The sequence below is a fragment of the Fusarium venenatum genome (genome assembly GCF_020744135.1).
Source record: "Fusarium venenatum strain MPI-CAGE-CH-0201 chromosome Unknown EDB82scaffold_2, whole genome shotgun sequence".
Taxonomy (NCBI): Eukaryota; Fungi; Ascomycota; class Sordariomycetes; order Hypocreales; family Nectriaceae; genus Fusarium; species Fusarium venenatum.
The window spans coordinates 4,367,376-4,393,341 of record NW_027072130.1 but is presented as its reverse complement, the minus strand read 5'-3'; the positions used below and the strand labels follow the sequence as shown (position 1 = coordinate 4,393,341).

At 46.6% G+C, this 25,966-nt stretch overlaps 12 protein-coding genes across 12 annotated transcripts; 7 read left to right on the top strand and 5 right to left on the bottom strand.

Annotated features, from left to right (window-relative positions):
* Positions 1-161: 161 nt before the first annotated feature.
* Positions 162-1,816, bottom strand: EDB82DRAFT_498321 (uncharacterized protein). The gene is made up of 4 exons (XM_025734498.2): positions 1,427-1,816; positions 1,088-1,371; positions 920-1,041; positions 162-865 (listed from the first exon to the last, which is right to left on the bottom strand). Exons 1-4 carry the CDS (start codon positions 1,725-1,727, stop codon positions 253-255), a joined length of 1,320 nt encoding a protein of 439 aa, XP_025585298.2. The 5' UTR covers positions 1,728-1,816; the 3' UTR covers positions 162-252.
* A 1,236-nt stretch (positions 1,817-3,052) lies between these two features.
* On the top strand, positions 3,053-4,036 carry EDB82DRAFT_166534 (uncharacterized protein). Its single transcript, XM_025734497.2, has 3 exons — positions 3,053-3,552; positions 3,604-3,738; positions 3,796-4,036. Exons 1-3 carry the CDS (start codon positions 3,280-3,282, stop codon positions 4,000-4,002), a joined length of 615 nt encoding a protein of 204 aa, XP_025585297.1. The 5' UTR covers positions 3,053-3,279; the 3' UTR covers positions 4,003-4,036.
* Positions 4,037-4,606: 570 nt separating this feature from the next.
* EDB82DRAFT_498319 (Alpha/Beta hydrolase protein) lies at positions 4,607-6,719 on the top strand. Its single transcript, XM_025734496.2, has 5 exons — positions 4,607-5,826; positions 5,878-6,005; positions 6,059-6,156; positions 6,208-6,294; positions 6,343-6,719. The coding sequence occupies exons 1-5, from the start codon at positions 4,849-4,851 to the stop codon at positions 6,516-6,518; spliced, it is 1,467 nt and encodes a 488-aa protein (XP_025585296.1). The 5' UTR covers positions 4,607-4,848; the 3' UTR covers positions 6,519-6,719.
* Positions 6,720-7,353: 634 nt separating this feature from the next.
* EDB82DRAFT_545302 (uncharacterized protein) lies at positions 7,354-8,202 on the top strand (the record flags this gene model as incomplete). Its single annotated transcript, XM_025734495.1, has 2 exons — positions 7,354-7,636; positions 7,688-8,202. The coding sequence occupies 2 exons, from the start codon at positions 7,354-7,356 to the stop codon at positions 8,200-8,202; spliced, it is 798 nt and encodes a 265-aa protein (XP_025585295.1).
* Positions 8,203-8,300: 98 nt separating this feature from the next.
* Positions 8,301-10,048, bottom strand: EDB82DRAFT_166513 (uncharacterized protein). Its single transcript, XM_025734494.2, has one exon. The coding sequence runs from the start codon at positions 9,882-9,884 to the stop codon at positions 8,415-8,417; it is 1,470 nt and encodes a 489-aa protein (XP_025585294.1). The 5' UTR covers positions 9,885-10,048; the 3' UTR covers positions 8,301-8,414.
* A 107-nt stretch (positions 10,049-10,155) lies between these two features.
* Positions 10,156-10,970, bottom strand: EDB82DRAFT_498316 (uncharacterized protein). Its single transcript, XM_025734493.2, has one exon. The coding sequence runs from the start codon at positions 10,585-10,587 to the stop codon at positions 10,222-10,224; it is 366 nt and encodes a 121-aa protein (XP_025585293.1). The 5' UTR covers positions 10,588-10,970; the 3' UTR covers positions 10,156-10,221.
* A 12-nt stretch (positions 10,971-10,982) lies between these two features.
* Positions 10,983-12,984, bottom strand: EDB82DRAFT_166493 (amino acid/polyamine transporter I). Its single transcript, XM_025734492.2, has 3 exons — positions 12,615-12,984; positions 11,985-12,559; positions 10,983-11,931 (listed from the first exon to the last, which is right to left on the bottom strand). Exons 1-3 carry the CDS (start codon positions 12,809-12,811, stop codon positions 11,135-11,137), a joined length of 1,569 nt encoding a protein of 522 aa, XP_025585292.1. The 5' UTR covers positions 12,812-12,984; the 3' UTR covers positions 10,983-11,134.
* A 956-nt stretch (positions 12,985-13,940) lies between these two features.
* Positions 13,941-15,556, top strand: EDB82DRAFT_498313 (uncharacterized protein). The gene is made up of 2 exons (XM_025734491.2): positions 13,941-14,583; positions 14,635-15,556. Exons 1-2 carry the CDS (start codon positions 14,293-14,295, stop codon positions 15,550-15,552), a joined length of 1,209 nt encoding a protein of 402 aa, XP_025585291.1. The 5' UTR covers positions 13,941-14,292; the 3' UTR covers positions 15,553-15,556.
* An 866-nt stretch (positions 15,557-16,422) lies between these two features.
* Positions 16,423-18,760, top strand: EDB82DRAFT_498312 (mate-domain-containing protein). The gene has a single exon (XM_025734490.2). It carries the CDS (start codon positions 16,885-16,887, stop codon positions 18,316-18,318), a length of 1,434 nt encoding a protein of 477 aa, XP_025585290.1. The 5' UTR covers positions 16,423-16,884; the 3' UTR covers positions 18,319-18,760.
* A 539-nt stretch (positions 18,761-19,299) lies between these two features.
* On the top strand, positions 19,300-21,550 carry EDB82DRAFT_536069 (uncharacterized protein). The gene is made up of 2 exons (XM_025734489.2): positions 19,300-20,050; positions 20,108-21,550. The coding sequence occupies exons 1-2, from the start codon at positions 19,495-19,497 to the stop codon at positions 21,142-21,144; spliced, it is 1,593 nt and encodes a 530-aa protein (XP_025585289.2). The 5' UTR covers positions 19,300-19,494; the 3' UTR covers positions 21,145-21,550.
* A 320-nt stretch (positions 21,551-21,870) lies between these two features.
* Positions 21,871-23,342, top strand: EDB82DRAFT_566567 (glyoxalase-like domain-containing protein). Its single transcript, XM_025734485.2, has 2 exons — positions 21,871-22,133; positions 22,185-23,342. The coding sequence occupies exons 1-2, from the start codon at positions 22,040-22,042 to the stop codon at positions 22,901-22,903; spliced, it is 813 nt and encodes a 270-aa protein (XP_025585288.1). The 5' UTR covers positions 21,871-22,039; the 3' UTR covers positions 22,904-23,342.
* Positions 23,343-24,717: 1,375 nt separating this feature from the next.
* Positions 24,718-25,783, bottom strand: EDB82DRAFT_428011 (uncharacterized protein; the record flags this gene model as incomplete). Its single annotated transcript, XM_065607666.1, has 4 exons — positions 24,718-24,801; positions 25,028-25,497; positions 25,552-25,588; positions 25,640-25,783. The coding sequence occupies 4 exons, from the start codon at positions 25,781-25,783 to the stop codon at positions 24,718-24,720; spliced, it is 735 nt and encodes a 244-aa protein (XP_065464751.1).
* Between the last annotated feature and the right edge of the window lie 183 nt (positions 25,784-25,966).

The following is a 25,966-nucleotide window of genomic DNA, read 5'->3' as shown; positions in this document are numbered from 1 at the left end:
AAAGGATACTAAAATGCTATTCTTAAAATATTAACATAAGAGTTTCAATGTATAAAACTTAGCGGTATTTAGTTGAGATTTTAGCTTACGATATATAACTTTCATTATAGATCTATAGATAAGTTAATGAGATTAATTCATCGTGCTTAATTTAGGTAATATCAAAACAGAAATTAAAGATTGTGTGATATAGCCCTGTGAATTTCACCTATAAAATGTAATTATGCTTTCTTAAACAAGTATCTTCTCCTTCTAATGCTCAGTATAAGATATTCCCTGCCATATAGCCCTGAACTTCTGCAACAGGCATGCATCAGGTGTAAATGCTTGGGTGAGAGTGTCTATTACCGTATTCTGCCCCAAGCTATGCATCGAACTTAATACCTCTCTCAGTCTTGTGATATACCAAGACCGAACTTCACTTGACGGTTTTGCAGCAGCAACACCCACGAAGAGCTGCCAGATCAACAGTTCCATTGAAGAACAAAGTCTCATGTGAGGCTGTATTAAAGCATATCTGAGCTCTTCAGCCAGGACATGCAGGCGACCAGGCTCCTCTATCGGCCAAAGAAGCAAGAGGTACAATCGTAGAGCGTCATGTAGTGAGTGGACGTAATTCTCATGGCTACCCAAGAGAGTATCTATTTCAAGCTGGAGTCGTTCAACCTCAAGCCCAATTGTGAGGGCGAACTCTGAACTTGGGGTTGGGGAAATGTGGTAGTCATCGATCAGCTGACAAAGCCCGTTAATCCTATTCCGGATAGTTGTAATATCTGTCGCGTTGGGGTCATCTTGATTTTGTAGAGCATGAATAATCGGCTGGTTGGAATAATTGGAACTGAGTAGAGCTTGTCCAAGCGAATCACTAACCAGGAGTGTTAGATCTCATTCTGCCCCATGTGTTGGAGCGGGGCCCTACTAGAGGAGAAAGTCACAAAACCATGAGGGTATGGCTGTGTTACCGGTCGATCGTCTTACACGAATCATCTGAGCCAGCCCCTCTATGTGGGCGTTCCTTGCCTTGGAGTCACTTTCGAGAAGCTGATATCATTAGGCAACATAACCGAACTGGAGAAAGATCACCTACTTCAGCATATGTCAAGGTGAAAACTGCGCTCAGCACCCCGTCCGTCAAACCTGATGGTGAACCCAGCTTCTGGTTGACCCGTTGTATAGCACGGCCTTTATGGATAACTGCTTGGCGGAAAGTCGTGTTATCCTTTCGTCCGACACAGTGCCTTAATGCAATAGATATTGATGCTTCAACTAGTGCCGGCTCTGACTGGAGAAGGTCAACCCATTCTGCCTCTCGAGACGAGCCAGGGCTAGTAGTGCCCGCCGGAAAGATAAAAGGACGAAACATGCAGAGTACTTAAGAATGGTCAGTTTTCAATTGTCCAACAGAACTTCATATTGACAACCATACGATAGGCAATGGGAGAATATGTTGAGCCCATCATATTGGTCAGTAGTCTATCACAGCCTGGATCAAGAACAACGATCAAATCATTTGACGTATGTCCTGGCCGAGTTATCTGATTGTTCCATTTCGATACAGCTGCGTCGCTCTTGATGGCTTCTGACTTATCACTGTTACGAGTCTTGGCCAATCTCTGTCTACGTTTGGCGAAATTGTTCTGTGTGACATGGCCCCTCATTTCCCTCCGCTCTTTGGGCCCAAGTCCAGGTGCATTGCTGACGTTGACAAATGTGAAGGCTGGCGGCATGTTGACTAATTTGTCTAGAAAGTATGCAGTATATAATGTACTGACAAATGTTATTCGAGAGAAAAGATGACAGGAAAATCACGTTGAACTGTAATGGCGAAGTAAAATAAGCGCTATGACAAAGATAGACCCGCAATTTCTCTCCAATGCTAGCGGGCTGACATTAATAATACACCCTGTCCCCTTGTCCACAGTGTTTGGTAGATTAGTATATCGAGTGATACGATATTCAGCGCCAATGCAACGGTAGTTACTGAAACTATAAAGCACATCAAATTAATAAAGTGGCACGAGTAGATTAATATGGCCAAGTTGATGAACACACAGACTATTGCATATGTGGATAAATATCAGTAGTACACCTCACGCCTGAGTGCTAGGACCTCTTGAAGGTTTCAACTATTTCTTAGTCGCTGTAAAAGATTACAAAACGTAACGCAGCATAAAACAGAGATTATTGAATGTGTATATGTGATCAGCTGGGCAGCTTAGGCTCAAATACTAGGACTGTCCAGTTGTTTCAACTATCATCTTGCCCGTAGATCCGATGAAAAAAAAGCTCCACTGAGATGATCTCTGTACAATGGTAAAGGACAGGACATAGAACACACAGACTCTTGTAATTGTTTGTATGATTAGATGCAGACGTTGTGCTCGTGATCAAGGACCATTTGGATGTTTCAACCCTCCTCTTAGCTTTCTATGCAAGGCTGCAAAACAAAACAAAACATTGAATACATGATGATCCGAACTCATCTTAGTTTGATGAAGAGCAAGACGAGATTACTATTCCCCGCTCCCGAGCGTAAGAATGCAACCACACGGACGGTAGCTTACCATTGTAGCTCTCTCAAGATGACGATATGTTTTGTAGAACCCCTCTATATCACGTACCCTCAGCTTTATCTACAATTACTACAATATCAATCTTAAAAAACAATAGCGACCACGACGTATATCGTCAGAAGTGCAAGAGGAACTTGCCAGCTTTTGATACCAAGCTTTGCAGCATCTTTTCTAGCTCGCTCTAAGTTCGTCTCGCTCGAGCGAAAAGTATTCATCTTGATTAATGAATATCTCCAATAAACATCAAACATTTGTCAATGCGCTAAGATACTTCGGCTGATCGATATAAGTTGCGCTAGGTTCGGCGCCTTGTAGATCGCTTTGACACCCGTTTCACTTTGATCGATAGTTCCGCGCTAAGTCCTGTATCTCTCCAGGCAATCCGACGTGCGACGAACAGAGATGCTTGGAATGAGAAAACATGACCATAGTCTTATGAATTTTCTAGAGAGTTTCGAGATATAAATACTCAGCTCTGTGCATTACTTCAAACATTCTTCTCTCAGCAAGCCATTCGCTACCTTCAGTCCATTACTCTCACTTTTCACTCAAACCTGCTTGACGCAGCGATTCTTACTTTCACCACATTCATTTGACTAATTACTTGAATCTGCTCGACGCAGCACTTCTAACTCGCACCTCACTCATTCAACTATTCACTCTTTCTGTTCCTTCTATTCTTCTACAGCTTCCATCAATTTTCAAAATGAAGTTCTCTACCATCTTCTCCACTCTCCTTGCCTCTGGCACTGCCCTTGCTGCCTACGTCCCTCAGGGAAACGCAGCTCGTGGCCTGTCTGCAGACACCGCTGGGCTTGTCAACCGAAACTCTGGAATCCAGGCTAGAGCTGAGAAACACGCCAACCCCCTTGATTCCTTCTTCGATGAACTGAAGCATACTGTCACCCCGGACGACGAGACCACAGATAAGTTGGACAGCCGCGATCTTGTAGGCAATATGTTCGGCCTTGTCGGTTCTGTAAGCTTTCATACTTCTCCATCACTGACATTTTAACTAACATGTTTTCAGAATGCCATCGACTTCAATGAGAAGATCGGCCACGGTTTCAATGTTACCGCCTCCTACGTCGGTTCTATCGATCTCAACGCCCAGGCAACTGCTGGCATTGAGTATGTCTCCAAGAAGATTTCTGGTTCCGAGACTGTGAGTAGTGATGGAAATCGATCGAACTTTTAAGACTGCGTGCTGACAGACCACTAGAACATCCCTGGAGCTTCCATCATGGTTACCTTCCTCGGCGGCCTGAGTGCATTGGTTGCCAAGTTCAACTTGAACTCCATGGCTCAAAGCTGCATGTCTGTTGTTGGTCAACTCATTGCTGCCATCGACTTTAACGCACTCGTTTCTGGAGGAGTCAAGCTCTACCAGACTGTTTCCAGCAGCTTGAAGGCAGCTATGGAGTTCTAAGTATTTATGATTCCTACTTGACGAGGATAGTAATTCTATTCAGAGTGTTGTATACAAATTTTGGGGGTTAATGTAAGAGAGGTATTCTGTTGAAGGTCTCGATTGCAATGGCTTGGAGTATGATTGTCGGTTTGGAATAGCAACCTGCTGCAGGCAGATTAGGTAGTAATTTGAAGCACATTATTGTGAACTATTTTTTCTTTGAGTTTTACCTGGCTTCAAGGCCTTCTGGCAAGTAAAACTACAGCTTTGCTTATCGAAAACGTTAATCTATAAGAGTCGTTATAGTCTTACCAGTGTTCTTATTTTCGTCACATTATTATTCCTGTCTTCTCTTGTTATACTTGAGTATTTGTGTTTACATAGATGGAACACCTACTCTTATTATGACTTCATAGGTTGCTATGATCAAGCTGGGTATCCATTGCCAAGCTGCATCGGCTCCGAATCTCATTTATTGAGATCGAACCGAAGCCGAGGCACCAGGCACCAAGCACTAGGCACAAGTGATGCGGGGAACCAAGGTATACTCTTTTCGTCTTTAAATGACTAGAATAAACAAATCTCTTGGATAAACGTTTCATGACGTGCCATTGATGCCCACATAGACAACGCCAAAGGTGCCGTGAGCCGTGTCGATCTGGACCCCGCGTCTAATTTCCCCAGGTTTCTCCACGTATTACTGGCTCGAAACTCCACTACCCCAGATGACAATTGATAAAGATTTACCCAGACAAAGGAAAACACGGTCCGTCGTCGGCATCTCCTTCTATACAGCGACTATAAAATGATACTCTCAAGACACAGACCAATTAGAACTAATAGTCTTGGGCATTTTTGGCAATCATGAAGCTTCCCGCATCCTGCTTATTAGCCTTGCTGGCTAGCAGCTCAGCTCTCAACATCCCTTCGCACCATGACGCTCCCTTGACCGTTGAGACAACATCCGGCGAACTGACAGGCTTTATCAATCAGACTGCCCCTTCTGTTCGTCAATTCCTCGGTGTTCCCTTCGCTGAACCACCATTGAAGTCCCTTCGCTTCCAACCTCCTCGTCGCGTACACAGCAAGGGTTCAATCTCAGCCAAGAAGTATGCGCCATCATGCAAACAAGCCATAAGCAAGGCGCCAACGGTCTATACTGAGCACATGACACAGTTCCTGATCAACGGCGGCGACTCAGAAGATTGTTTGTATCTCAACGTCTACGCCCCGTTGAAACCAACTACGAAACGCTTACCTGTCTTCATCTACATCCCAGGTGGCGGCTTCACTGGCGGCGGCGCCGACTCGCTTTACAAGATTCCTGATAAATGGATCCAGAGGACTCAATCTCACATCGTCGTCACAATGAACTATCGCGTTAATCTATTCGGCTTTCCCAATGCTAAAGAAGCGCACCAGAACGTTGGTTTGCTGGACCAGCGCATGGTCGTCGAGTGGGTACGCGACAATGTTGCTGCTTTTGGAGGCGATCCCCACCAAATGGTTCTCTGGGGACAGTCTGCTGGTGCGGGATCAGTAGGAATGTATGGATACGCGTATCCTAAGGACTTGATTGTCAAAGGCCTGATCTCTGACTCCGGAGCGCCGAGTATGCTGGCCAAGGTGTATGGTAACCACACCGACTTTGACACTATTGCTACCAAGGTCGGATGCAAGACAGGCAACAAGCAGTTGAAGTGTATGCAGGAGATTGATGCTTCAGTTTTGCAAAAGGTTTACTCGGAAACGGCAGGTGTTTCATTCACACCTGTAGGAGACAATATGACAGCCTTTTCCAACACAACCGATCGCCTTGCCAAAGGTCTTGTCACGAAAGTCGTATGTCAAGACCGTCACTCATGGAAGGGAAACGTACTGACACAATAATAGCCTTGGATTTTCGGTAATAATGCCAATGAAGGCGCTGGTTTTGGAGCCTATAACGAGAGTGGGGTATCTTCTGCACAGATTGCTATTGGTCTGGGTGCAATTGTTTGTCCTGTTGCCGCAGAAGTCAGGTATGTATCTTTGTCTGCTGAGAAGTGCATCCATTATTAATGTATTGATACAGTGCTCGTGCTAAATTTGGATACCCGACTTATCGATACTACTACACTGGAAACTTCTCCAATATCTCACCGCTTTCTTGGATTGGAGCAACACACAGTGGTATGCATCATTACTCCCATACACGTCGCTTCCTTTGCTGACACCAAATAGCTGAGTTGCCCCTCTTGTTCGGAACCCATTATGAATATCGTGGCAACTCTACAGAGTACGAGTGGCAAGTCGCAAACGGAATGCAGAGTAAGTGTTTAGTCGTTTCTCATGAGAGTCTAGCTAACAGTTTGATAGGTCTATGGCTCTCATTCGCAAAGAATCCCAACAAACATCCGACTGATGGCAATGGTGTGACCTGGCCGTTGTACAAGCCTGGCCAGAAGAAGATGGCCGTCTTTGCAGAGACGGGCAAGAAATGGTTCCAGCTAGGTGCTGAGAGCCTCACGGAGAACCAATGTAGCAAGGCATGAGGGTTCCAGCGGAAAGGTCTATCGCAGGCAGCAGGCCACCAAGAAAATGATCACACGCCATTGACAGGCTGATGAATATTTGAAACATTGGTGTCATGTTGGCCTTGTTCCAGATACGTTGGATGGAACTATTTACACTTTAAACCCGTAGCCAGCAACGGCCGAGTCTTACTTAATTTCAATTCCCTGATTTAATAAGAGTATTTCGAAAGACTTCATCCATGACGCCGTAAAGAAAAAGATGACCTTGGATCATTGTGGTACAAAGATGAAGGACCACTTACCAGTCTTGCCTCGCGAAGTACGAAGCCATTTCCACATTTTCAACCCCAACACCGGGTTAAAGCCTTTCTATTCGATCAGTGAACATAAGAGGGCTCTTTACCTATGTAACTGGAACATCTTGCTATCATGAATGACGGAACTTACGGTAAGAGATGGGTACGTGTTCGTAATGACAAGGATTTTGCCAGTTCATTCCGATACAACGAATGCCCACTATTTTCCTTATTAAGAAAATCAGATTGATGAGATGAGTCCATTATTCGTCGGCAGTTGAGATTCAGACACTGTCAGCCATGTGAACTAACCTCATTAGGCAAATGAGATGGCTCATATAATAGGCTTTAGAGATTCGATTGATAACACAACCAGATGATACGATGTTTCCAGAATAGGAAAATGAGAATGGCTACTTTCGGATCCGGGATCCGGGCCTTCCCTGGTTACTACTAGAGTTCCTATAAGAAGACCTCTGTGTTTGAGCCATATGAACAACTCAAACACGCTCATCAACTCAGCTCATCACTTGTTTCCATCCATTAGTTATCCCATCATGTCCAGGTTTTCTCCACAACTCTCCGGTACTCATGCTCTCGTCACCGGTGGTTCTAAAGGTATTGGCAGAGTCATCGTCCAGACTCTTCTCAACGAAGGTGCCAATGTCTCGTACTGCTCACGCAAAGTGCGCGGCGACGAGTTTGCCGACTTCAAGGGTGCGAACGGAGACGTACTTGCTGTAGGAACTAGCGTGGATATTGCTGATGCCACTGCCCTGAAGAACTGGGTTGAAAATTCTGCGCAGAAGTTTGGAAGAGTCGATCTTGTGGTCGCATGCGGTATGTCTGACACTTTCATCTGAGATACTTCGAATACTGACAGTGTAGTAGCTTGCCCAATGTTGTTTGAACCAACCATTGAGCATTGGGAAAAGAGCTTCCAGGCCGACATTCTTGGTCTTATCAATCTCATCAACACGTCTGCACCCCATCTTGAGAAGCAGAAAGGTTCCATCGTGGTCATCAGCTCAATTGCTGGGTTTGAGACAAAGCACCCAGCTATCCGGGGCCCATATAGCACAATGAAGCGCGCCCAAGCCACACTGGCAAAAGACTTTGGTCGCTGGCTTGCACCGCGTGGTGTTAGGATCAACACTATTGTCCCAGGTGCCATTGATCCACCACCAGTTTTGCAGCCGGATGGTACTTTGGAGCCGAGTACCTTCCGCCAGGCCCTAGATGCTGACCCTGCTTGGTTTGAGGAGCTTGTCAAGTCCATCCCACTTGGCGTGGTTGGGCAAGGGCAAGATATCGCTAACGCTGTGGTGTTCTTGGGTAGCAGGCTCAGCAAGTTCACTAGTGGCACTAACTTGATTGTGGATGGAGGCATGTCCGCTACTCTATAAACCCAAAGTACTATTTTGTGCCATTAGTAGCATTAGACTTAACAAGACCTAATTCTTAGTAGGGAAATATATAAGCAAAGTTGGATCTCGTGAACGATTCAATTATTGGACTAGAAGGTAGACAGCAAGCATAGCAACGGCAAATAGTTCAATCTCACCCATCATTGCTGACGCGATATCTTATATCGTAAAAAATCAAGTGAAACCCGTAACTACTTCTCCCCGATTATTGCCAAAGCAAAGTCCTTGTAATCGCCACTTAGCTCAGACTTGATGTTTCCGGCCAACGTTGAACCCGTCACTGGTTTGTATGCCATATTTGTCTGATGCAAGCGTCCCTGATCCCAGTATAAACTGACAAGCCTATTGATAAAGAGACGATTCTTTCCTAAAGACTTGTTCAAAGGCTTTTGCAGTCGTCCCGCATCGGAGCGAGCTCGGTCCAAAGCATGGTATAGTATCCGTAGCAAAGCATCCTCCATGTCACCCCGAAACTCCTTCTCAATAACAGTCTCGAGACTACGATGATACTTGAAGCGATATGCTTCATTGATGGCGCGTAATTGGGCTTCATTACTGCTGGTGAAAATTTGCGCCACGGCGACTGCGTTGGCACCAATTGTTCCTTCAGTAGCTCTTTGAAGCTCTGTGACCTTCTGATCAATCTCTGCCGGGATCACGGGCGCACTGTCCTCTGCGCGAGTGGCTGAGAGTACCATGCTGTAGAGTCTGTACAGAGTATCGTCGACGTCGTCCTTCACGTCAACGTGGAGTTCCTTTCCTCGGACACGCCTGTACTCGGCACAGATAGCTCGGACATCCGCGTTTGAACGACACAAAAGTACGTCGTTTAGAGCATCTTCATCTGTGCCTGCGCGGTTGAGGGCCTTTGATAGATTGTAGACATCATTTTCCAGAGGTCCACGAATCAAGGCTAGTAGACAGGTCTCAAAGTCGCCGCGAGTCTCACTCTCGATATCCTTGGCTAGGTCACGCATGAAGCGACTGTTGTAGTCGCGCACAAGCTGAGCCATGCTCCAAGGATTGGTGTACTTGGGGCTCACTAGGACACGTATCAATGCCTGCTCGTCGCAGCCCATGCCTTTCATCGCTTTTCGAAGGGCCTCAGCGTCGGATGCTGTGTCGACAGGTTGAACCCAAGCCTTTTGAGCTGGGTCATAGCCTGGCGAAGCTGGTGTTGGCGCAACATTGAATACGGGCGCGCTGTATTGATGTTGTCCTGCTTGATGGTGCCATTGTTGATCTGGATGTGGAGGTGGAGCTTGTTGAGGAGCATGTTGAGGAGCACCGTGAGGTTGAGGTGGGTGGTAAGACTGCGGATATTGTCCTTGACCATAAGGAGCTTGTGGCGGCTGCTGCCCATACTGAGATTGAGGAGCAGCTTGTTGGCCATAGGGAGCCTGTTGCGGATATCCTTGAGGAGGAGGCTGATAGTGACCTTGTTGGCCCGAAGGAGGGTACTGTTGCTGACCGGGAGGAGCTGGATACCCATACTGCTGATTAGGTTGAGCTCCCGGTGGCCCCTGTTGAGGGTAGCCATAAGGCTGTTGTTGATGTTGCCCTTGTGGGTTCTGATAGTACGCCTGGCCAGGTTGTTCCTGTCCTGGATATCCTGGCTGGCCCTGAGACTGCTGCCAGTATGGAGGTTGTGGTGAAGACATGATGGGAAATTGAAGCAAAAACTCTTGAATGTGAATTTAGTTCTGAGAAAATGCTTAGCGCTCAACAATCCTATTAAATCAAGATTGTAAGTGGAGGCCTCTTCCTCTTAGGGCATTATCGGCCGCCCGTCAAAAAGCCTTGCCGGTAACTGCGCCTCAAATATGTTGATAGGCTGAATTACAGGGAAAGCCAACAATGACGCCATGCTTTTCATGAAAAGACCGGCTGACATAATATTGCTCTAGTAGTTTTATCATGAAAAAATTATGTCTGCTACATACAAACTTCTCAATTGTCAAGTATCGCGCTAACTCATCTTGTTTCAGACCATATATCTCAAATATCTCCTGAACTGTCTTCAAGTGGCTTTCTCAAATCCAGATAAACCCAATAACTACTGTGAGTGAGATGATATGTCGCCTTCAACTTCTGTTGGTCAAGCGATATATCGTGTATGTTGCACGAGGTCGACTCAACAAACAGTATTTGCATCACAAACTGTTGTTCATAAACCTCATTAGAGGAACCCTGTTTTATCATCTCGTCGGGAAGGCCCATTGATTTCATAAACGATGTAGGTGCGATGAGACGACGACAGTTGTCGGACAAAGTAGTCGACACAAGCTTTGGGTCTTTAGCTTCTATGCTCAAGGCTTGGCTATTGGCAAACCGTCGAATGTTATCTTCCTTGATCTTTGACATTGTGAATAGTCTAGTAAAGATATAAATACTGCCAGGTTCAACAAGCAATCTTAGAAAAGGTAGGCAATGATATCAGAGTTCATGCAGTCGAGAGCAAAGGATGGCAACAGGAAGGGTAGCCGGTTCTTTTATAGTAAGGAAATATAACAGTCGCCGGGTAACTGTAGGATTCGTATACCGATTCAGGCATGACGATTCCAGTCAAAGGATCGTGATGTTGTACTGATCCCCCATACTGTAGTACAGTCAGCACTAATATCGAGAACCAGACTTGGTTCGGCGGCAGCACATTTGAATGCGTCATCATGTTTGTAATCGCCAATAGATTTCACGTACAGAAAAATAGCCCTATAGGTGGGATGGTCTATAGAGATGACGAAACTAGCAAGAACGATAGCGAGTGGTTTAGAAACGTGCTAATTTGGCCATCATATATTAATTGGACGTAATGATCTGGTGTTTGGTACAGAACAGAGAGAGGTGGATTCATAGAGACCCTTGTGATCCTAGGTAAAAGCTTTGTCTGACTACACAACAAATACATGCTCTACTCCGATGCATTCGCAACCACGAATTCAAGTATAGTTAGGTTAGGCCCGGCCCAGTTCTTTCTGGCATGAGTGAACCATAGACCAACAGCAACAGCCAAAACGGCCACCATCACTGGCCCACAGTAGTTCATGTTCTCGCTGGTGACGGGAAGTGTCGATGGGAAAGGGAGGAAGATGATGACATAGAGAGTGTACACGAGCGCAAAAACATTAATACCCAAACCGAATCGGCCGAGGTTCCACTCTCCAAGCTTGAGTGTTGACCCGGACAGACGAACGTAGATAATGCTTGCAATGGCAATGGCATAGCTGATGTACAGAGCCAAAGACGACAAAGAGGTGATGGCACCGAAAGCAACATACGAGGTATTTCCGATGTTCAGCAGATTCAGAGCACAAACAAGGAAGACAGTGAGAATGACAGATCTGACAGGTACACGATGGTTGGGGCTGACGTAGGCAAAGTATCCAGGCATGCCACCATCACGGGCCCAAGCCCATGTCAGACGAGAAACTGAAGCGATGTTTGCCAGGTTGACGCTGAAGGAGATGATGAAAAGACCGGCGATCATGGCAGTGGTCGCCTTGTTGGAGCCAGTGGCGTTGAGAAGGATAGCTTGGATCTGACTGGGCTGGAGAAGCATGTCGTCGACAGAACCCATGGCAGAGATGAGGACATTTACCATGATGAACCCAAGCACTCCATTCATGAAGATCGACCAGAACATAGCTCTAGGTACAGCGGACTTGGCTTTGCGGGTCTCCTCTGACATGTGGATAGCACTATCGAAGCCTTCAAAGTGTTAGTTGGCGCTAGAAGTAGAGGACTTTACTGGAGTGACTTACCAGTGAAACTCCAGACACAAGTTAGCATGCCCAAGTTCCAAGAGACATACTCATTCTGCTCCCACCCAGAAGAGATGTTACGCTGCAGCCAGAACGAAGAAGGATTCCGAGGGCCCATGACAACAAGAACGACGACGAAGATGACAAAGAGGCAGACGTGGAGGACACCAGCGACCAACTCGATCCAAGGGATGAGCCTGAAGGCGTACACATTCATCAGCCCATGGACAAGACACATGGCGATGACAAGCACAGATGTGTGCCAACCGCCAGCAACATATTCGGGATGGTTGATACTGATCATCGACTCGAGAAGAATAATGGTGACGTTGGCGATGGCTGCTAACAGGGAGATGTAGCCGAACCATGTCGCCCATCCTTGGATCCAGGTCGCAAATCGCTTGACAGAAGTGGGAGCCATGTAATATGTCCAGTGATATTGGGCACCAGCCACAGGTTGGATGGAGGCCATCTCTCCGAGTGAGGCAGCCTGGGCGATGGCGCCGAAGAAAACAATTATGAAACTGAAGATGAAGGTCTGTGGGCCGCCATTGAAGAGAGCAAAATACATGTTTCTGATGCAGGCGTTAGCAGTCAGCCCCCATCTTCAGTTGGGGTACGATAACTTACGAGCACATGCCCTCCCATAACGCCATGTATGTCAATGAGAATGCAAACAGTTGTGAGAATGAGAACACTTTGCGAGTTCTTGTGACGCTGTAGATACCACTTTCCTCGGCTGGTCTGGCTGATGCATCGACGCTCACAGGAACAGCCTGCTGTTTGCCCGAAGGCTCCAGCTCGATACTGTTACTATCGTGAGACATGTCGAACAACGAGGATTAAAAGAAACAAAGAAGGATGCCCCAGATTATGCGTGTAATATAAGTACAGCAACACGAACCGGCGATTCGTATCCAGGACCGGGGTTGGAGGTATCTAGATTTGAGAAGGACAATACAGAGCACAAACAGTTAAGATAGGCAGACCCTCAGACTTAAAAGAGTGCCGGCAGCAGTCTGTGGATAGCGTTACCTTCTACTGTGGGCCATGGGTGCATCGGGGAATTCACCCACCCACAAGTAATGCGACGCATGAAACGAGGGTCTTTTAATTGTGCAATGAGTGGGATGGAGAAATGTTCAGCATTGGGAGCCAATGTCCAGACTGGTCCTAGTTAAGGGGAAACAAGGAGAGGGGGAGGAAAGGGTAGAGAGAGATGACCGCAAATAGACCGGGCGATGCGAGATGCAACGGTCCGAAAAAGGATTGTCTGGAACCGAATCCTTGGATGATTGGATTGTGGCTGTCGTTGATCATTTCTAATTTGTGACATTGTGGACATTTACGAAGGTCTGTTCGCTGCTAAGGCTGTAGCTTTTAGAGCTAATTAATGCAGCCAAGTGGACTTGAAGGTGTTTGACAAGGACCAGTTTTGTCGAACCAACAATGAGATTTGTTGTAAACCTTATCTTTAAACAACCTGTGAGGTGATTGCGCTACATGAATGAGAAAACAAGCCACAACCTGAAATATTGCGTAACGTACAGAACGTGAAAATTGATCTATCATGTTTTTTTCCGTGTTGTCGAACGAGTAAACTGTCAACAGGGATTATTAATTGCAAACACCAACAATGCATTCATTGTAGGTCAATGAACCAGTGACTATCTTGGTCACATTTTGACGGGCCATCAGGCCTCCAGACTCTCAACTAGAGTAGTTCAAGTAAAAAAAGCGGGCGAAGTCGACTAGAATAGCTTGAAACGTGGAAATTCCTTGGTTAGAGGTAATACATAGAGTGGTATACCTGCTCTGTCGGATGTGAGAGGCTGATGTCAAGCCACTCATTATATCACTCCCAGCACAGTCAAGCTGCATATCGTCAGAGACCTCAGCTGAAGCGGGAAGAAAAAGAGAAAACTACCAACGTCTCCAAAACAAACACGCAATCTACTAGATTGTTTCAGTATATTCGTATATGTATGTCTCAAAATTACAATAATTACAATTCCTGGTACCAGGTCCCTTGTGTTTATGCTGTGGCTTGTTCGAGTATCATTGAATGTGACTGCGTCTCTACCCGGCTCCTCTTTGCATCCCACACTCTGTGCCGAATGCCACCTTTGCCCCGTCTACCTGGTCCGCCCCGGTCACTATTTGTTTAAAGGCAACGCTTCGTTCCGTTGTCAGAGATTAGTTAAAGCTTCGTCGGCCCTTTCGATTGTGGGAAGGTCAAGGCGAATACCACTCAGACGACGGGTCTTTACCCTTTGAGGTGTCTTATTTCTTGTCCCAAACCGACAATATGGACAACGTCTCTCAGGCGGCTCCGCCGTTCTACCCTCTAACAGAGAGCAACCATGCTGCTCTAGTAGTAGTGACGGCAATCATCTTCTTCATCTACGCTATCCTCGGAATTGTCGGCAAGATGGTTATCCGCCTTAATATCACTTCCATGAAGGACTTTGATATAGGGCTGCTGGTTTCGGCTCTCATCTACTTCATACAAACAGCCCTTGTCGTTGCTGCATGCAATAATGGCTTGGGTGAGCACCGAGATACTATCTCGGAAGATGATTTTGTTCGCTTTAGCAAGGTAAGCCAAACTGACTGCATTATAGAGATAACTTTGCTGACTCCTCGATAGCTGATGTACGCATCAAGAATACTCGCGATACTTGTTCATGCCACGACGAAAATATCCCTCGGTCTACTTATACGGCAGATCAATAGTCAAGGTGGTCTGCACCTTGCTAACATGATACTGGGCGGAGTGGTGACTGCGTGGGCTGTCTCAGGCGTTTTCACAACTGCTTTTGCATGCCCTATGCCAGAGCCATGGTTTGCCGATAACAGTGTCCAATGTCCAGCACAAGGGCCAATATTTGTATACAACGGCATCATGATTATCTCAACGGATATTGCGCTGTGCTTCTTACCAGTCGTCATGATGTGGGAGGTCCAAACATCGATCCGGAGAAAGATCATTGTCATTTCGTTATTTGGAGTTCGATTGTTGGTGCCGATCATGACGATACCCGAGTTAACACACGCGAGATACATGTTTGGGGGGTCGGATGACGTGACCTGGCGAGCCGTATCGGCCATGATATGGGGACAGATCGCATTGGGTCTTGCTGTTTTGACAGTCTGCATCCCTTCGCTGAAAGGTGTCATCGACAGTCTTCTTGGATCAACCGCTGTCGCCGCTCTCAACACACCCTACGAGCTAAAGTACAGCGACAATGGAACAGGTCTCGAGATGACAGCCCTCTCAGACTCAAAGTCTAGGCGAACATCCAGACGAACGTCCAAACAAGGTAGTGGTCTGGGCAGTGGTGTACGAAAGAGTTCAAAAGTGAGACACAGTCACCAGCCAATGTGGCGGCACGATGTCACGAGCGAAGTACGAACCGAGATTGGGAGTGGCAGCGATAGTGTGCGGAATCTGACGGAGGGAGTCATGGTGAACACAGACTTTGAAGTTTTCTACGACGATAAACATGCTTCACGGGCTGATTCGATGGGGTCTACTGAAGGGGCGTATCGCATGCAGGGCAGTTAGACGTTGTTTTGTTAGTTGTGATTAATGCTACGTACATTTCCTATGATATGATCTACAGGGTACACAAGGGTCGCCTCAAAGCTCAAACACGCCACGATTGTGCCGTGTAGTGTGTGGTAGGGCACCTAACGACTTGCATACACTAACCTGTACTGGAACCATGTTGTTGTCGTATCTTCGGTCGCAGCACCAAGGCCGTGGTCGCGGAGCTCATGTGTCAATGGCACAGCCGATCCCAACTACATAGAAGGGTTTTAACCGAGGCAGGATCACGGTTGGGTCAGAAGCAAAGGAAAGAAAAGGTCAGTGATGAATGGAAGTCGAGATGTCAATCAGACAAAACTGGGCTATGGCTCGGCAAATCAGCCGGACCACATGAAAAGAGGAGACATGTTCCAGGGATTCGGAAGTCACATTTCTGGAATTGCCTCCCCTATGACCCACTTAGCCTCATCACGGAACTAAAGGCCGGGCTTGGTTTGACGGGCCGCTTTAGTTTGTGTACCTTGAAATGCTCGGGGCAAGTTTTGTATCCTCCCCGGCTCCTGGTATTTTACGGTGTGGCTTGCTTCAGCTGTCGTGTGCCAACGCAGCCGAACTAAAAAGGTGATGAGAGAATGATACAATGTCAAAAACCGACAGAAGCGATTTCTCTTTTCTCTCGAAATTGGTACGAGAATGTTTGATGTTACATCGTGATAGCGCGACGGTACTAACGCGCCAACAGAGTTTGATTGGTTCATTATAATCTTGACTTTGCTGACAGGGAAGATGTCTTGGGGAATGGCGCGGTAAAAGCTTCCATTGAACAGAGCATTAAATCAGTACGTAAGAATGATTAAAGCTCCACTGAACCCCCAACAGCCACAGAGAATATTGACTTGGTAAAGGAAGATTTGATCCCTGCTGTTGCTTTCTGCAACGTGTCACTATTCTCATCCTGGAAATGTCGGCGAACGAGATGCTCACCACGGCACGAAGTCTACAGGATAATGTACTCCGATTCACGGCGGGGTTCCTCTGCTACAAAATTTGGAATTAAATTTGGAATCAAATCTGTATTTTGTGTTGATCCCAGCCACTCCAAAGACAATCTCCGCCTAGTCAAGCTGTGTCAGCAAATGTGGCGCCGTAATCGGAGAAGCTCCCAGTCACGTACGGAGTATAAGGCTGCTCATGATCTGATCTAACGCACGGATGATAGACAGTGATTCTGTACCTGTTTTGGATACCAATTCGCTCTTTTGAGTTGACGCGAATCGTCAATCTCAAGCGGTTTCACGCTATCCATTGTTATTTTTTAGTCGCGATTAGACAGCGAGGGTTTCCATCATGAACCAAATTATTGATGAACCCGATCGCAATGAAGCAGCGCCTTTGTTAGCTGACTCTGAGACCTCAAATACTGCAGAATGGCCTACGAATAACTGGTGGACTGAGCTGTCGCTCATTGCACGTTACACTATCCCTCTAGTGGCCACTTACCTACTGCAGTACTCTTTCAGTGTCATCACCACCACCACAGCTGGTCATCTCAGTCCCGATGATCTCGCTGCCGCCGCCATTGGTGTCACCACAATGACCATCGGTGGCCTTGCTCTCTATGAAGGAATGGCCACGGCTCTCGATACTCTTTGCGCACAGGCCTATGGAAGTGGAAACAAAACTGGCGTTGGATTGCACGTCCAACGCATGCTGCTTTTGATGACAATTGTCACCATCCCGGTCGCCATCATTTGGATAAGCTCTCCAGCCTTTCTGACTCTTATCCTCCGACAAGACGATCTTGCCGCGAAAGCCGGTTCATTTCTACGCGTCAGCATCATTGGCATCCCTGGATACGCCTCATTCGAGGCCCTGAAGCGATTCTTACAAGCACAGGGCGACTTCAACACTGCCATGCTTGTCTTGGTGGTTTGTGCCCCCGTGAATGCCCTTCTCAGTTGGCTGTTCGCATTCCGTCTCAACATGGGCCTTGAAGGAGCCGCTCTCGGCGCTGCTGTCGCGAACACTCTCCGACCAACCCTCCTCCTTTTGTGTATCTTTTTCAAAAAGTCAACTCATGAGTGTTGGCCAGGTTTCACCTTTCGCGCTTTCCAGAGCTGGGGGCCCATGATACGGCTGTCTGTGGCAGGATCGGCTGTCACATTAGCTGAGTGGACCGTCTTTGAGATCATCACAGTTAGCACTTCATACATCGGTACCATATACCTTGCTGCACACACAATTTTGACCACAACGTCTATAGTCATGTGGCACATCCCTTTCTCACTTGGTGTTGCAGTCAGTACAAGGATTGGGCATCTGATCGGCGCGGGGCATGTTCAAGTTGCTCGTCGTATCACTATACTCTACGGTGTCCTATTCGTTGCCCTTGGAACTATGAATGGAACAATCTTGTTGTTGCTTAGGAATTATATTGGCCCTTTCTATACCAATGACGATGCTGTGCGTCGCGTTGTGGCTGATACAATGTTTGCAGTCGCCGCTTTCCAGGTCGTTGACTCAATCATTTGCGGATGCAATGGGGTTCTCAGAGGTTTGGCCAAACAAGCAGTTGCCGCATGGGTAGTCTTCATTGTTAACTACCTGGCTGCTGTCCCTATTGCTATTTGGATGGAACTGGGGCCTTTACATCTGGGGTTGAATGGTGTATGGTCGGGAATCATAGGAGGTTCTGCCGTTATTGCTGTCGTTGAGATTGTCTACATGATCAGAGCGGACTGGAGACAGTCTGTTGAGGTAGTCAAGACCAGAGAAGACTAGGAGGCTCACGGGACATCCCAGGCGGATGTAATGAGACATTGAACATTTATATTTTGATAGACATCAGCCTCTCAAGAATAATCAAGACGCCATCACACACTTGTCGAAAGCTACTTAATTGCCTTTCCAAGCTTTTGACCCTTTATATGCAAGATAACGTCTAGTTCAAACATGCAGGGAACACACCCTTTGCGTACGCACAATCCCCAGGCGTACGGCAAACCTGCGCACTCCAAATTATCAGTACCAATAGCCAATGGGCGACCCTGTCTACGATGGGAAAACCATACTACCGGTCTATGAGTCGAATGTTGGTTCTCTCGTCATTGGAACTCAATCACACGTAATTTCCACTGCTCCATCTGTTACTTGAAGATGAAGACAAGGAGCAAATCGTGACTGAGGATGGCTCCGACTAGATATAGATTAGTCAAAAGTTTCATTGGTATTTCCGGAATACGTTGCAATCCCTGGAAAGTTGTTGATCGAAGTTATGCATGAATTGTTGTCCCTGATTTCCCCAAGACATGTGCAAGAACCCGATTATTCAAACCACCCTATTTAGACTAATGATCAACAAATGGCTGGCTGGAAAACACAAAAACAGATCGCTTGCTAAAAAGTAGTTCAAGACATTTCTATCTTTCATTGCACTGACAGTTCCTTGCATACTTTTGTGACTGGCTAACCAGGAGCTTCTTCTCCAATGCAAGGGAGTGTTGAAACTAAACTATACTTTCCATCGACTTTTTGACTAATTCAAGTGTTATGTCTCACCCCATGGCAAGGTTCCTATCCGAAAGGACATGGCCCAGATTCTTCTTGTAAATGATGGCGTAAGCTATTGCAATTACCCTTACTCCTTGTGTTGGTTTGTTAATTTGGCTTTCAGCCCTGTCTCAAAGGCCAATAACATTTCGCATAGCTAAACACATGATCAGACAATTTCCAGAGTTATCAACTCGCCTGTTTTCCGTTGGATTTTTCGTGACAGCCACATCTCACTTACCCTTCCTATTACTTCATCATGAAGCGTCAACTTACAACATTTGCGCTGCTAGGTGGTATCGCCAAGATAGCCATTGCTTCTGCTGATCTTGGCGATGTCAGATATGGGACCAAGGACCCGGTACATACTGCATTACCTACCTTTCCACATACTTGGCACCTGTTTCCATGGGCACTGAGCTTCCCGAACCTTCCAAAAATTCTACTGAGTCTGATCGCACAACTTCATTGAGTACAAGCGACGAAGACCGTTTCTCAACAGACGCCAACCCAAGTCTGGTCACTACACTTAGTCCGGAGCAGTCTTCGTCGGCGTTAGCTACAGAGCCAACCTCGGTGGAGTTTGATCCTACTGGCCAACGTATTATTTTCGCTGTAACCCCATCTGAGGAGTCAAGGAAGCGAGATATTGGAGGGTTTGTTGGCAATGGCATCTGTACCTTCGCCACTGTCTTCACCCTTGGAAACGGTCGTCTCTTCGAAGGAGGGATACCCATCTCATACCTTGGTGATGCTTTCCAACTATTACAATCATCATCAGTACCTTCTGGGGACGACATCACTACTACTTTCAGTAATAGTGGGGGATCGCTCCGTTTTGTCAACCCTCGACTTCATGGTAGCCAGGCATCCTTTTGTCAGACATCCTCTGACGGCGATATATATATGACATTCACGTCTAGGCCACAAGGCTGCGTTCCTGTTCGTTTGACCATTTACGGAGGTGAGTCTTAACCCAGCGTTATCTAGACAGTTACAACTAACCGACGACACTCTACAGTTGAGCGGTGCATCAACGGTCGGATTGATGGCCTGGACACTTCGACTGCCGCCAACACTCAGGTCGAGAGTACCCAAGCGCCAGAGCTACCCTCCTCCGAAAATCCAGATTCCACATCACTTCCTCCACCTGACGTGACTGACGAGGAGACAACATTCCCTACAATGACGATTGACCCTACAAGAGCTCTCTCTTTTAGTAACTTCACCTCTCGACAATCCACTGTCAAAATCCCATCCTTCACAAATGGCGTAGTCCTCCCTTCCCTGTCCCCCTCAAGAACTGAAGAGCCAACCCCTTTTGAAACGGAAACATTGCTTCCAACCGTTGCCGGTACCTCTGAAGAAGTACAGAGTTCTTCCGAAGTAGAGACATCAGCACTTGCCAGTACGTCGGACTTGCCTGTCTTTGAAAGCTCTTCTTCCGTGACCGAGCTACTTACCTCAAGCATTTCTACATCCTCTACGCCCACATCCATGTTTCTCACATCGATCAGCGATGAAGCTTCTTCTACTATACCTATGTCCTATGAAACATCGTCCTTGACAGACACTTCCGATGTTTCATCTATTCTCACAACTTCCTTCGAATCAACTACGCAGGAACCCACTACCACCACTTCCATAGAATCGACAACGACAACAACTCAAGACCCTGTCATTATCACAAACCGTGTAGCTAATGGCAGGTTCGCTACACCAAACCCCGACTCTGACGGTGGCATCATGGGCTTCGAGACGGAAGGTGATGCCACACATCATAACGGCGACTGCTTCAGTGAAGATGATGGTACTGATGACGAATGTGTCGCCCTGAAAATATCCAACGACAGTAAGAGAGACGTGGGTTCCTTTGTCGGTATATCACAGATGCTTCCATCTCTGAGCCCCAGCAGGACTGCTCTCTATACTATACAGTTCTACTATGCTGTAATTACTCTGGGGGGAAGTCAGACATGCACAATTGATGCATTCATTGGTAGTCATCAGGTCTACTCACAGGGGCTTTCCACCGGCGACGGTGCGACCAAATCGTAGAACAGAGTACTCACCACTGTCAGATCTGACGCACAAAGCACGAGCTTGGGCATCTCGATGTCTTGTTCTGGTAGTGGAGTGGCAACAGTTTACGTCGACTCAGTCTTTGTCTCAGATCAAGTCACACCAGAGAGTATCGACGCCTACCAGCTTGGGTTTGACGACAAGAAGGGTCCAGCGTGAGAAATGAAAACGTTCTTACTGGGTAGGCGGACGCTGTTGGACTTGACCAGATTATATTGATTAGTCTGTAACGCCCCTCCGAAGAAGTGTTCTGGCGCTCCTTTTCATTGAACCATTCTGCAAACGAACTGCATTCTATTTATTATTTCTCCTACTGATTGCTTCGCTATGGCTTGAGTTTGTACATTAACTTCCTCTTAATTTAATTCTATTACGTTATCCCATTATCCACTGTTCTCTCCATTTGCCTTGAATACCCATTGAATCATTGTTTGTCCTGCCTCATCGTGAGCGTCTCATGTTGCATGACGATGACATGTCGACAGCTGAGTCTAGTAGTAACATGCATAAGCTAGAAGTAATTCTTTGGGGGTTTCCTCTTGCTAACGGTCAAGGAAGGCGACTCGGAGCTTGTCTGTCTGGCATCCACTGCACTTCATATGGGTATCTAAAAGCCATTGAAGGACCACCTCGCATGTCTAGAATAAGGCGCCTCAAAAGGATATCCTTAAGTTCGTAACCGCGTAGAATTGAAACTTGAAAGCCTTTTGTTTGATGAGTCGTTGCAATTTTGGTGTCAATTGACGTGATCTCGCCTGTCATGTGATTGGCCAATTGAAGGCTATAAATGAGGATTCTCTTTCCCCCTCACCTGTGATGATTTAACATCCCTCCAGATAGATTCATTCGAAGAGCACCAGAAACCATTGTCATGACACCTACGCTAGACCATATCGTCATTTTGGTATCGTACCAGACGTTACAAAAGCTACCCAAGTCGCTCGAGAATGTTCTCACCGTGATCGGTAAGCTGCATGCTTCTTGAGCTGATCGAGTTAAACTTATACAGATAATAGATGGAGGTACCCACGCAGATGGCCGTACTGTCAACAAGCTCATTGAATTTTCTGACGGAGTCTATATCGAGCTTATAGCGTTTCAGGAAGGTCTTGATCGTGAACAGCGAAAAGCGCATAGATGGGGAGAGTTGGAAGAAAACACCATCGTCGACTGGGCCTATACTCTTCCTAACGAAGAGGAATTTGGTACGATACAAAAGCAGGTGAAAGAATCGAGTACTAAAGTTGCCTACCACGACCCGGTCCCGGGAGGCCGCCTTCGACCTGACGGGGTCGAATTGAAGTGGTCCGTAGCATCTGCCTACAACGTTTCTGGCCAGCCTCTGCAGCCCGGAAAAGCTCCTTTCTGGTGTCTCGATCGTACTCAGAGGCATTTGCGCGTTCCGTACCAAAATGATGACGGTTCTCAACCTTCCTACACCAAACATCCGTCAAGAGCTACTGGCGTCTCTTCTGTTTCGGTCTTTGTACCTCAGCCTGATCGTGACACTATCGCCCAAGTCTATAACGGCATCCATGGTTCTTCACCAGAGAGAGAGACTTGGCATTTTATTGTCCACTCAGGCTCAACGCAGGGTAAACACCTTCTGACGTTGGAAAACAGTCAAGATGAACAACGAAACATCCGTCTTACCCTTCTCGGTGATTATGGCAGCCCCAGTAACATCGAAATCGTGCCTGGTTTGACCGTGGGCATTGATTCTGGTGCCCAATGAACATTTTCTGAGCTTGTCAGCGTATTTGAGAGTGGGGAGAATAGATCCAGAGCTGTGAGGTAACCATTCTGGTTAGCTGGATAGATTTTGAGACAACGAGTCAGGGTAGATGTGGGGTTTTCGAGGTGCAATAGAGTGTTCTACTGCTAGAATGCAGGGGCACGGAATCATTGCTTATGGGCTCCTGTCGGTTGGAGCAATGTTGAGTCGCGAAAGTATGGATGTAGATATTTGTCATAGCCACACTCTTGGCTTTGATGTAACGTTTCTCATCTCGAAATTACAATCCGAATGGGGTCTTTACGTCTTGAGAAGCGAGACTGTGCCGCACAATTTGAACAAGTAATCTAGATGGGTCGGTTAAAGGCGCCGAGCATAGACATGGTCTGATCGCGTAGTTCAGCCCTCCTTACAGGCAGGGGTAGCTGTGCCGACCAACAATCGCCAAAGGTCATTTTCGTTAAATTTCTGAGTACTGAAAAATACATCTTGTTGCTTCCAGCATAATCCTCTACCTGCAAAATGCGCAGGGATCGATAGCTGCTATGACATGTTGTAACAGTGCAAGTTCAAAGAAGAAGCCAAGCAATACCAAGAGGACCATCGGCTTAAATGTGTGAGCCGTCTGACCAACAACCCCCTGCAATATAGCGCACCTGGTACGGTAAGCCCAATGAGCCTCCTCCACCAAGGTCCAACAAAGTCCCATCATCTCGAACCAACCGCTCATCGGTCGCTTCCTGTCTTATGTATTAATTAGTCTACGCCGCAGTTACAATTGGGTCTACAGGAATATAATTGGAGGAAGTATTCGTGTAATTTTAAAAGTGTCGAGACTCTTAAAGTGAGACCTATCGCCTATTTACTTCCTTGCCTCGAATGATCGCCTTCAGCCTCGAAACCTCTTAATCCTCGAAACTGAAACATCTAGCCGAGAAACGGCATCGGACCGCTCATTCACTTTACTTCTTTTGCTGCAGCACATTACTATTCCCTCTTTTCCTACCATGGACTCCTATTCTTTTGACCGACTCGGCTCACGAAAAAGTATCATGCTTGTCATGTGTCTTCTCGTTATGCTCGGTGTAACGGTCCACGTTTATGCTCTCCTATTCTCATCATCCTACAGGTCGCCTAGTATATTTCTAGCTCCACGATCCATAATATCGACGTCGAAATGAAAAGAGAAAAACAATATCGCGATTGTCGCGGCAAATTCAACGGCGGATCAAGATCAGACCATGCTAGAAGGACGGCAGGCTATGGCAGCTTTCGAAGACGATCCAAAGCTGCAAGAGCAAATGGAATGATTGCCACAGACCTCAAATGATCTTAACGCAAAGGTATTCATACTCTGTTGTGAAGTGTCAGAACAGGGCGAAGCAGCGTAAGTCAACCCACATTCTTCAACCACGAGCACAAAGTTGCAAAGCCTCGTCCCTTGTTCGGACTTCTTCAGCGGCATATGCTGTCAAATCGTTAAGGTTCTGACTCGTTTCAAGTCACATGGCTTGGAATAGCCTCCCGGACTTCGCCCCGGGACGACCTTGGTATGAAAACCGGTCGATTACACAACTTCATGATAAAGGTTACGACAATATAAGGTTTTTTTCCATTAAATATTATTCAAGGCACCTATGTGGCGCCGCTTTCTGACCTTGAGCCTACGCTTCTGATACTTGATATATCCCAAAATCCATGAAACACACCTAGCTCTGGATCATATAGACCAGAGCGACCAGACCTTCGAAACTCTTGTTTCTTCAACTGTGATTGAGTTCTCACTATAGGATGTGGCCCAACATTTGTCAAGCTTATCGGTGCTCGCGCTGATTCTTCTCTCGTTGAGAGCCCAGGAAGGAAGTGACGAAAGATGGGTCGAAGCATGGGGAGACAGGCTATATCTTCTGTTAGCTTTCGTTACAGTGATAGCTGTAACTCCGTTCATACCTGAAAAGACTGCCATATTAGTTTCCACAGTAGACCACATCATATTCGCTGCCATGTCTTTGGGAATATCGTCGGTTCGAGGATTATATAGTTTGGAATGCACCAAGACAAATATCGACGCAACGCAAACTCTTCTCGGGAGTCAGTAGTAATTCCATCATAAGTCAGGTCAACGTACATAGTTCCAGAGGTGAAAAGGCCAACCACAGCCAGCTTTTGCGACAATGGCAAACTCATCTTCATGACTTCGATAACTGGCAAAATCAGGATGATACAATCCATCGTCGTGTGTACGAGAATCGTGGCAAAGAAGAAGTTTGCCTCGTTGAAGGGACATTTCGCGCCTTGGATACTCTTGTCCCAATATGCCTGAACTGGAACACAATGGAATATAACGAAAAAAGTACGAATCACAATCCAAATGCTTACAGCAACGAGCAGGCCTATGATCGCATATCGAATCGAGGTATACTGGAACACCCGCCAGTAAAAACATAGAATAGCCAGTTTGCAAAAGGCGATCGATGAGGCATAGAGGAGTTCGCAGATCCATAGTAGGAGTCGTGATCGGTCCTGGATGCGGCTGGCTTCGACCGGATCTGATATCGTGCTGAGAGACTGTCCGAGCTTGAAGCTATGGGTCCCTAAATGTCCATGATAAGCGAACGTGGTGGGTATCTTGGAAATGTCGTGCATACAGTAAATAATCACAGAACAATAACTCGTGATAAAAAACTACAGTCAAATAATGAGCACGTGCGCATGTTGAATATGGAATCTGCGTACCAAGGCGACAATGGCAAAATAGTCATCGATCCACAGTTTCGTCTTCATCATCTTCCGGGCTTTGATTCGCATTACAAGGGCTAGAAAAGCTGCGACCCAGGTAATGCTGAGCGCTGCATAGATATCGGGCTGAAGCCCGGCCATGACGTTGAGATTCGAGCTACAAGGCTGGAGAAGAGTTCTCAACGGGCATTTTGATCAAAAACAAGGGCTGTCTCTGCAGCCTCTTTCAATTGATTCAATTGACCTTGACCAGTGATGAGAAAAGAGGGATTCGTATTGTCTCAATGCCTCGGTTTGGTTTGTCGAAGGCGGGGGCAAGAGAAA

Bases quoted from the DNA above. Each gene is read 5' to 3' on its own strand.
- EDB82DRAFT_498321 (XM_025734498.2), bottom strand. From the start codon at position 1,727: ATGCCGCCAGCCTTCACATTTGTCAACGTCAGCAATGCACCTGGACTT. The intron at 1,042-1,087 runs GTAGGTGATCTT...TAATGATATCAG, and splicing joins TCACCTTGACATATGCTGAA to CTTCTCGAAAGTGACTCCAA. The intron at 866-919 runs GTAGGGCCCCGC...ACTCCTGGTTAG, and splicing joins TTTTGTGACTTTCTCCTCTA to TGATTCGCTTGGACAAGCTC.
- EDB82DRAFT_166534 (XM_025734497.2), top strand. From the start codon at position 3,280: ATGAAGTTCTCTACCATCTTCTCCACTCTCCTTGCCTCTGGCACTGCC. The intron at 3,553-3,603 runs GTAAGCTTTCAT...ACATGTTTTCAG, and splicing joins TGTTCGGCCTTGTCGGTTCT to AATGCCATCGACTTCAATGA. The intron at 3,739-3,795 runs GTGAGTAGTGAT...ACAGACCACTAG, and splicing joins AGATTTCTGGTTCCGAGACT to AACATCCCTGGAGCTTCCAT.
- EDB82DRAFT_498319 (XM_025734496.2), top strand. From the start codon at position 4,849: ATGAAGCTTCCCGCATCCTGCTTATTAGCCTTGCTGGCTAGCAGCTCA. The intron at 5,827-5,877 runs GTATGTCAAGAC...ACACAATAATAG, and splicing joins AAGGTCTTGTCACGAAAGTC to CCTTGGATTTTCGGTAATAA. The intron at 6,006-6,058 runs GTATGTATCTTT...GTATTGATACAG, and splicing joins CCTGTTGCCGCAGAAGTCAG to TGCTCGTGCTAAATTTGGAT.
- EDB82DRAFT_166513 (XM_025734494.2), bottom strand. From the start codon at position 9,884: ATGTCTTCACCACAACCTCCATACTGGCAGCAGTCTCAGGGCCAGCCA.
- EDB82DRAFT_498316 (XM_025734493.2), bottom strand. From the start codon at position 10,587: ATGTCAAAGATCAAGGAAGATAACATTCGACGGTTTGCCAATAGCCAA.
- EDB82DRAFT_166493 (XM_025734492.2), bottom strand. From the start codon at position 12,811: ATGTCTCACGATAGTAACAGTATCGAGCTGGAGCCTTCGGGCAAACAG. The intron at 12,560-12,614 runs GTAAGTTATCGT...CGCCTGCATCAG, and splicing joins TTATGGGAGGGCATGTGCTC to AAACATGTATTTTGCTCTCT. The intron at 11,932-11,984 runs GTAAGTCACTCC...AACACTTTGAAG, and splicing joins TTGTGTCTGGAGTTTCACTG to GCTTCGATAGTGCTATCCAC.
- EDB82DRAFT_498313 (XM_025734491.2), top strand. From the start codon at position 14,293: ATGGACAACGTCTCTCAGGCGGCTCCGCCGTTCTACCCTCTAACAGAG. The intron at 14,584-14,634 runs GTAAGCCAAACT...ACTCCTCGATAG, and splicing joins ATTTTGTTCGCTTTAGCAAG to CTGATGTACGCATCAAGAAT.
- EDB82DRAFT_498312 (XM_025734490.2), top strand. From the start codon at position 16,885: ATGAACCAAATTATTGATGAACCCGATCGCAATGAAGCAGCGCCTTTG.
- EDB82DRAFT_536069 (XM_025734489.2), top strand. From the start codon at position 19,495: ATGGGCACTGAGCTTCCCGAACCTTCCAAAAATTCTACTGAGTCTGAT. The intron at 20,051-20,107 runs GTGAGTCTTAAC...GACACTCTACAG, and splicing joins TCGTTTGACCATTTACGGAG to TTGAGCGGTGCATCAACGGT.
- EDB82DRAFT_566567 (XM_025734485.2), top strand. From the start codon at position 22,040: ATGACACCTACGCTAGACCATATCGTCATTTTGGTATCGTACCAGACG. The intron at 22,134-22,184 runs GTAAGCTGCATG...TACAGATAATAG, and splicing joins GAATGTTCTCACCGTGATCG to ATGGAGGTACCCACGCAGAT.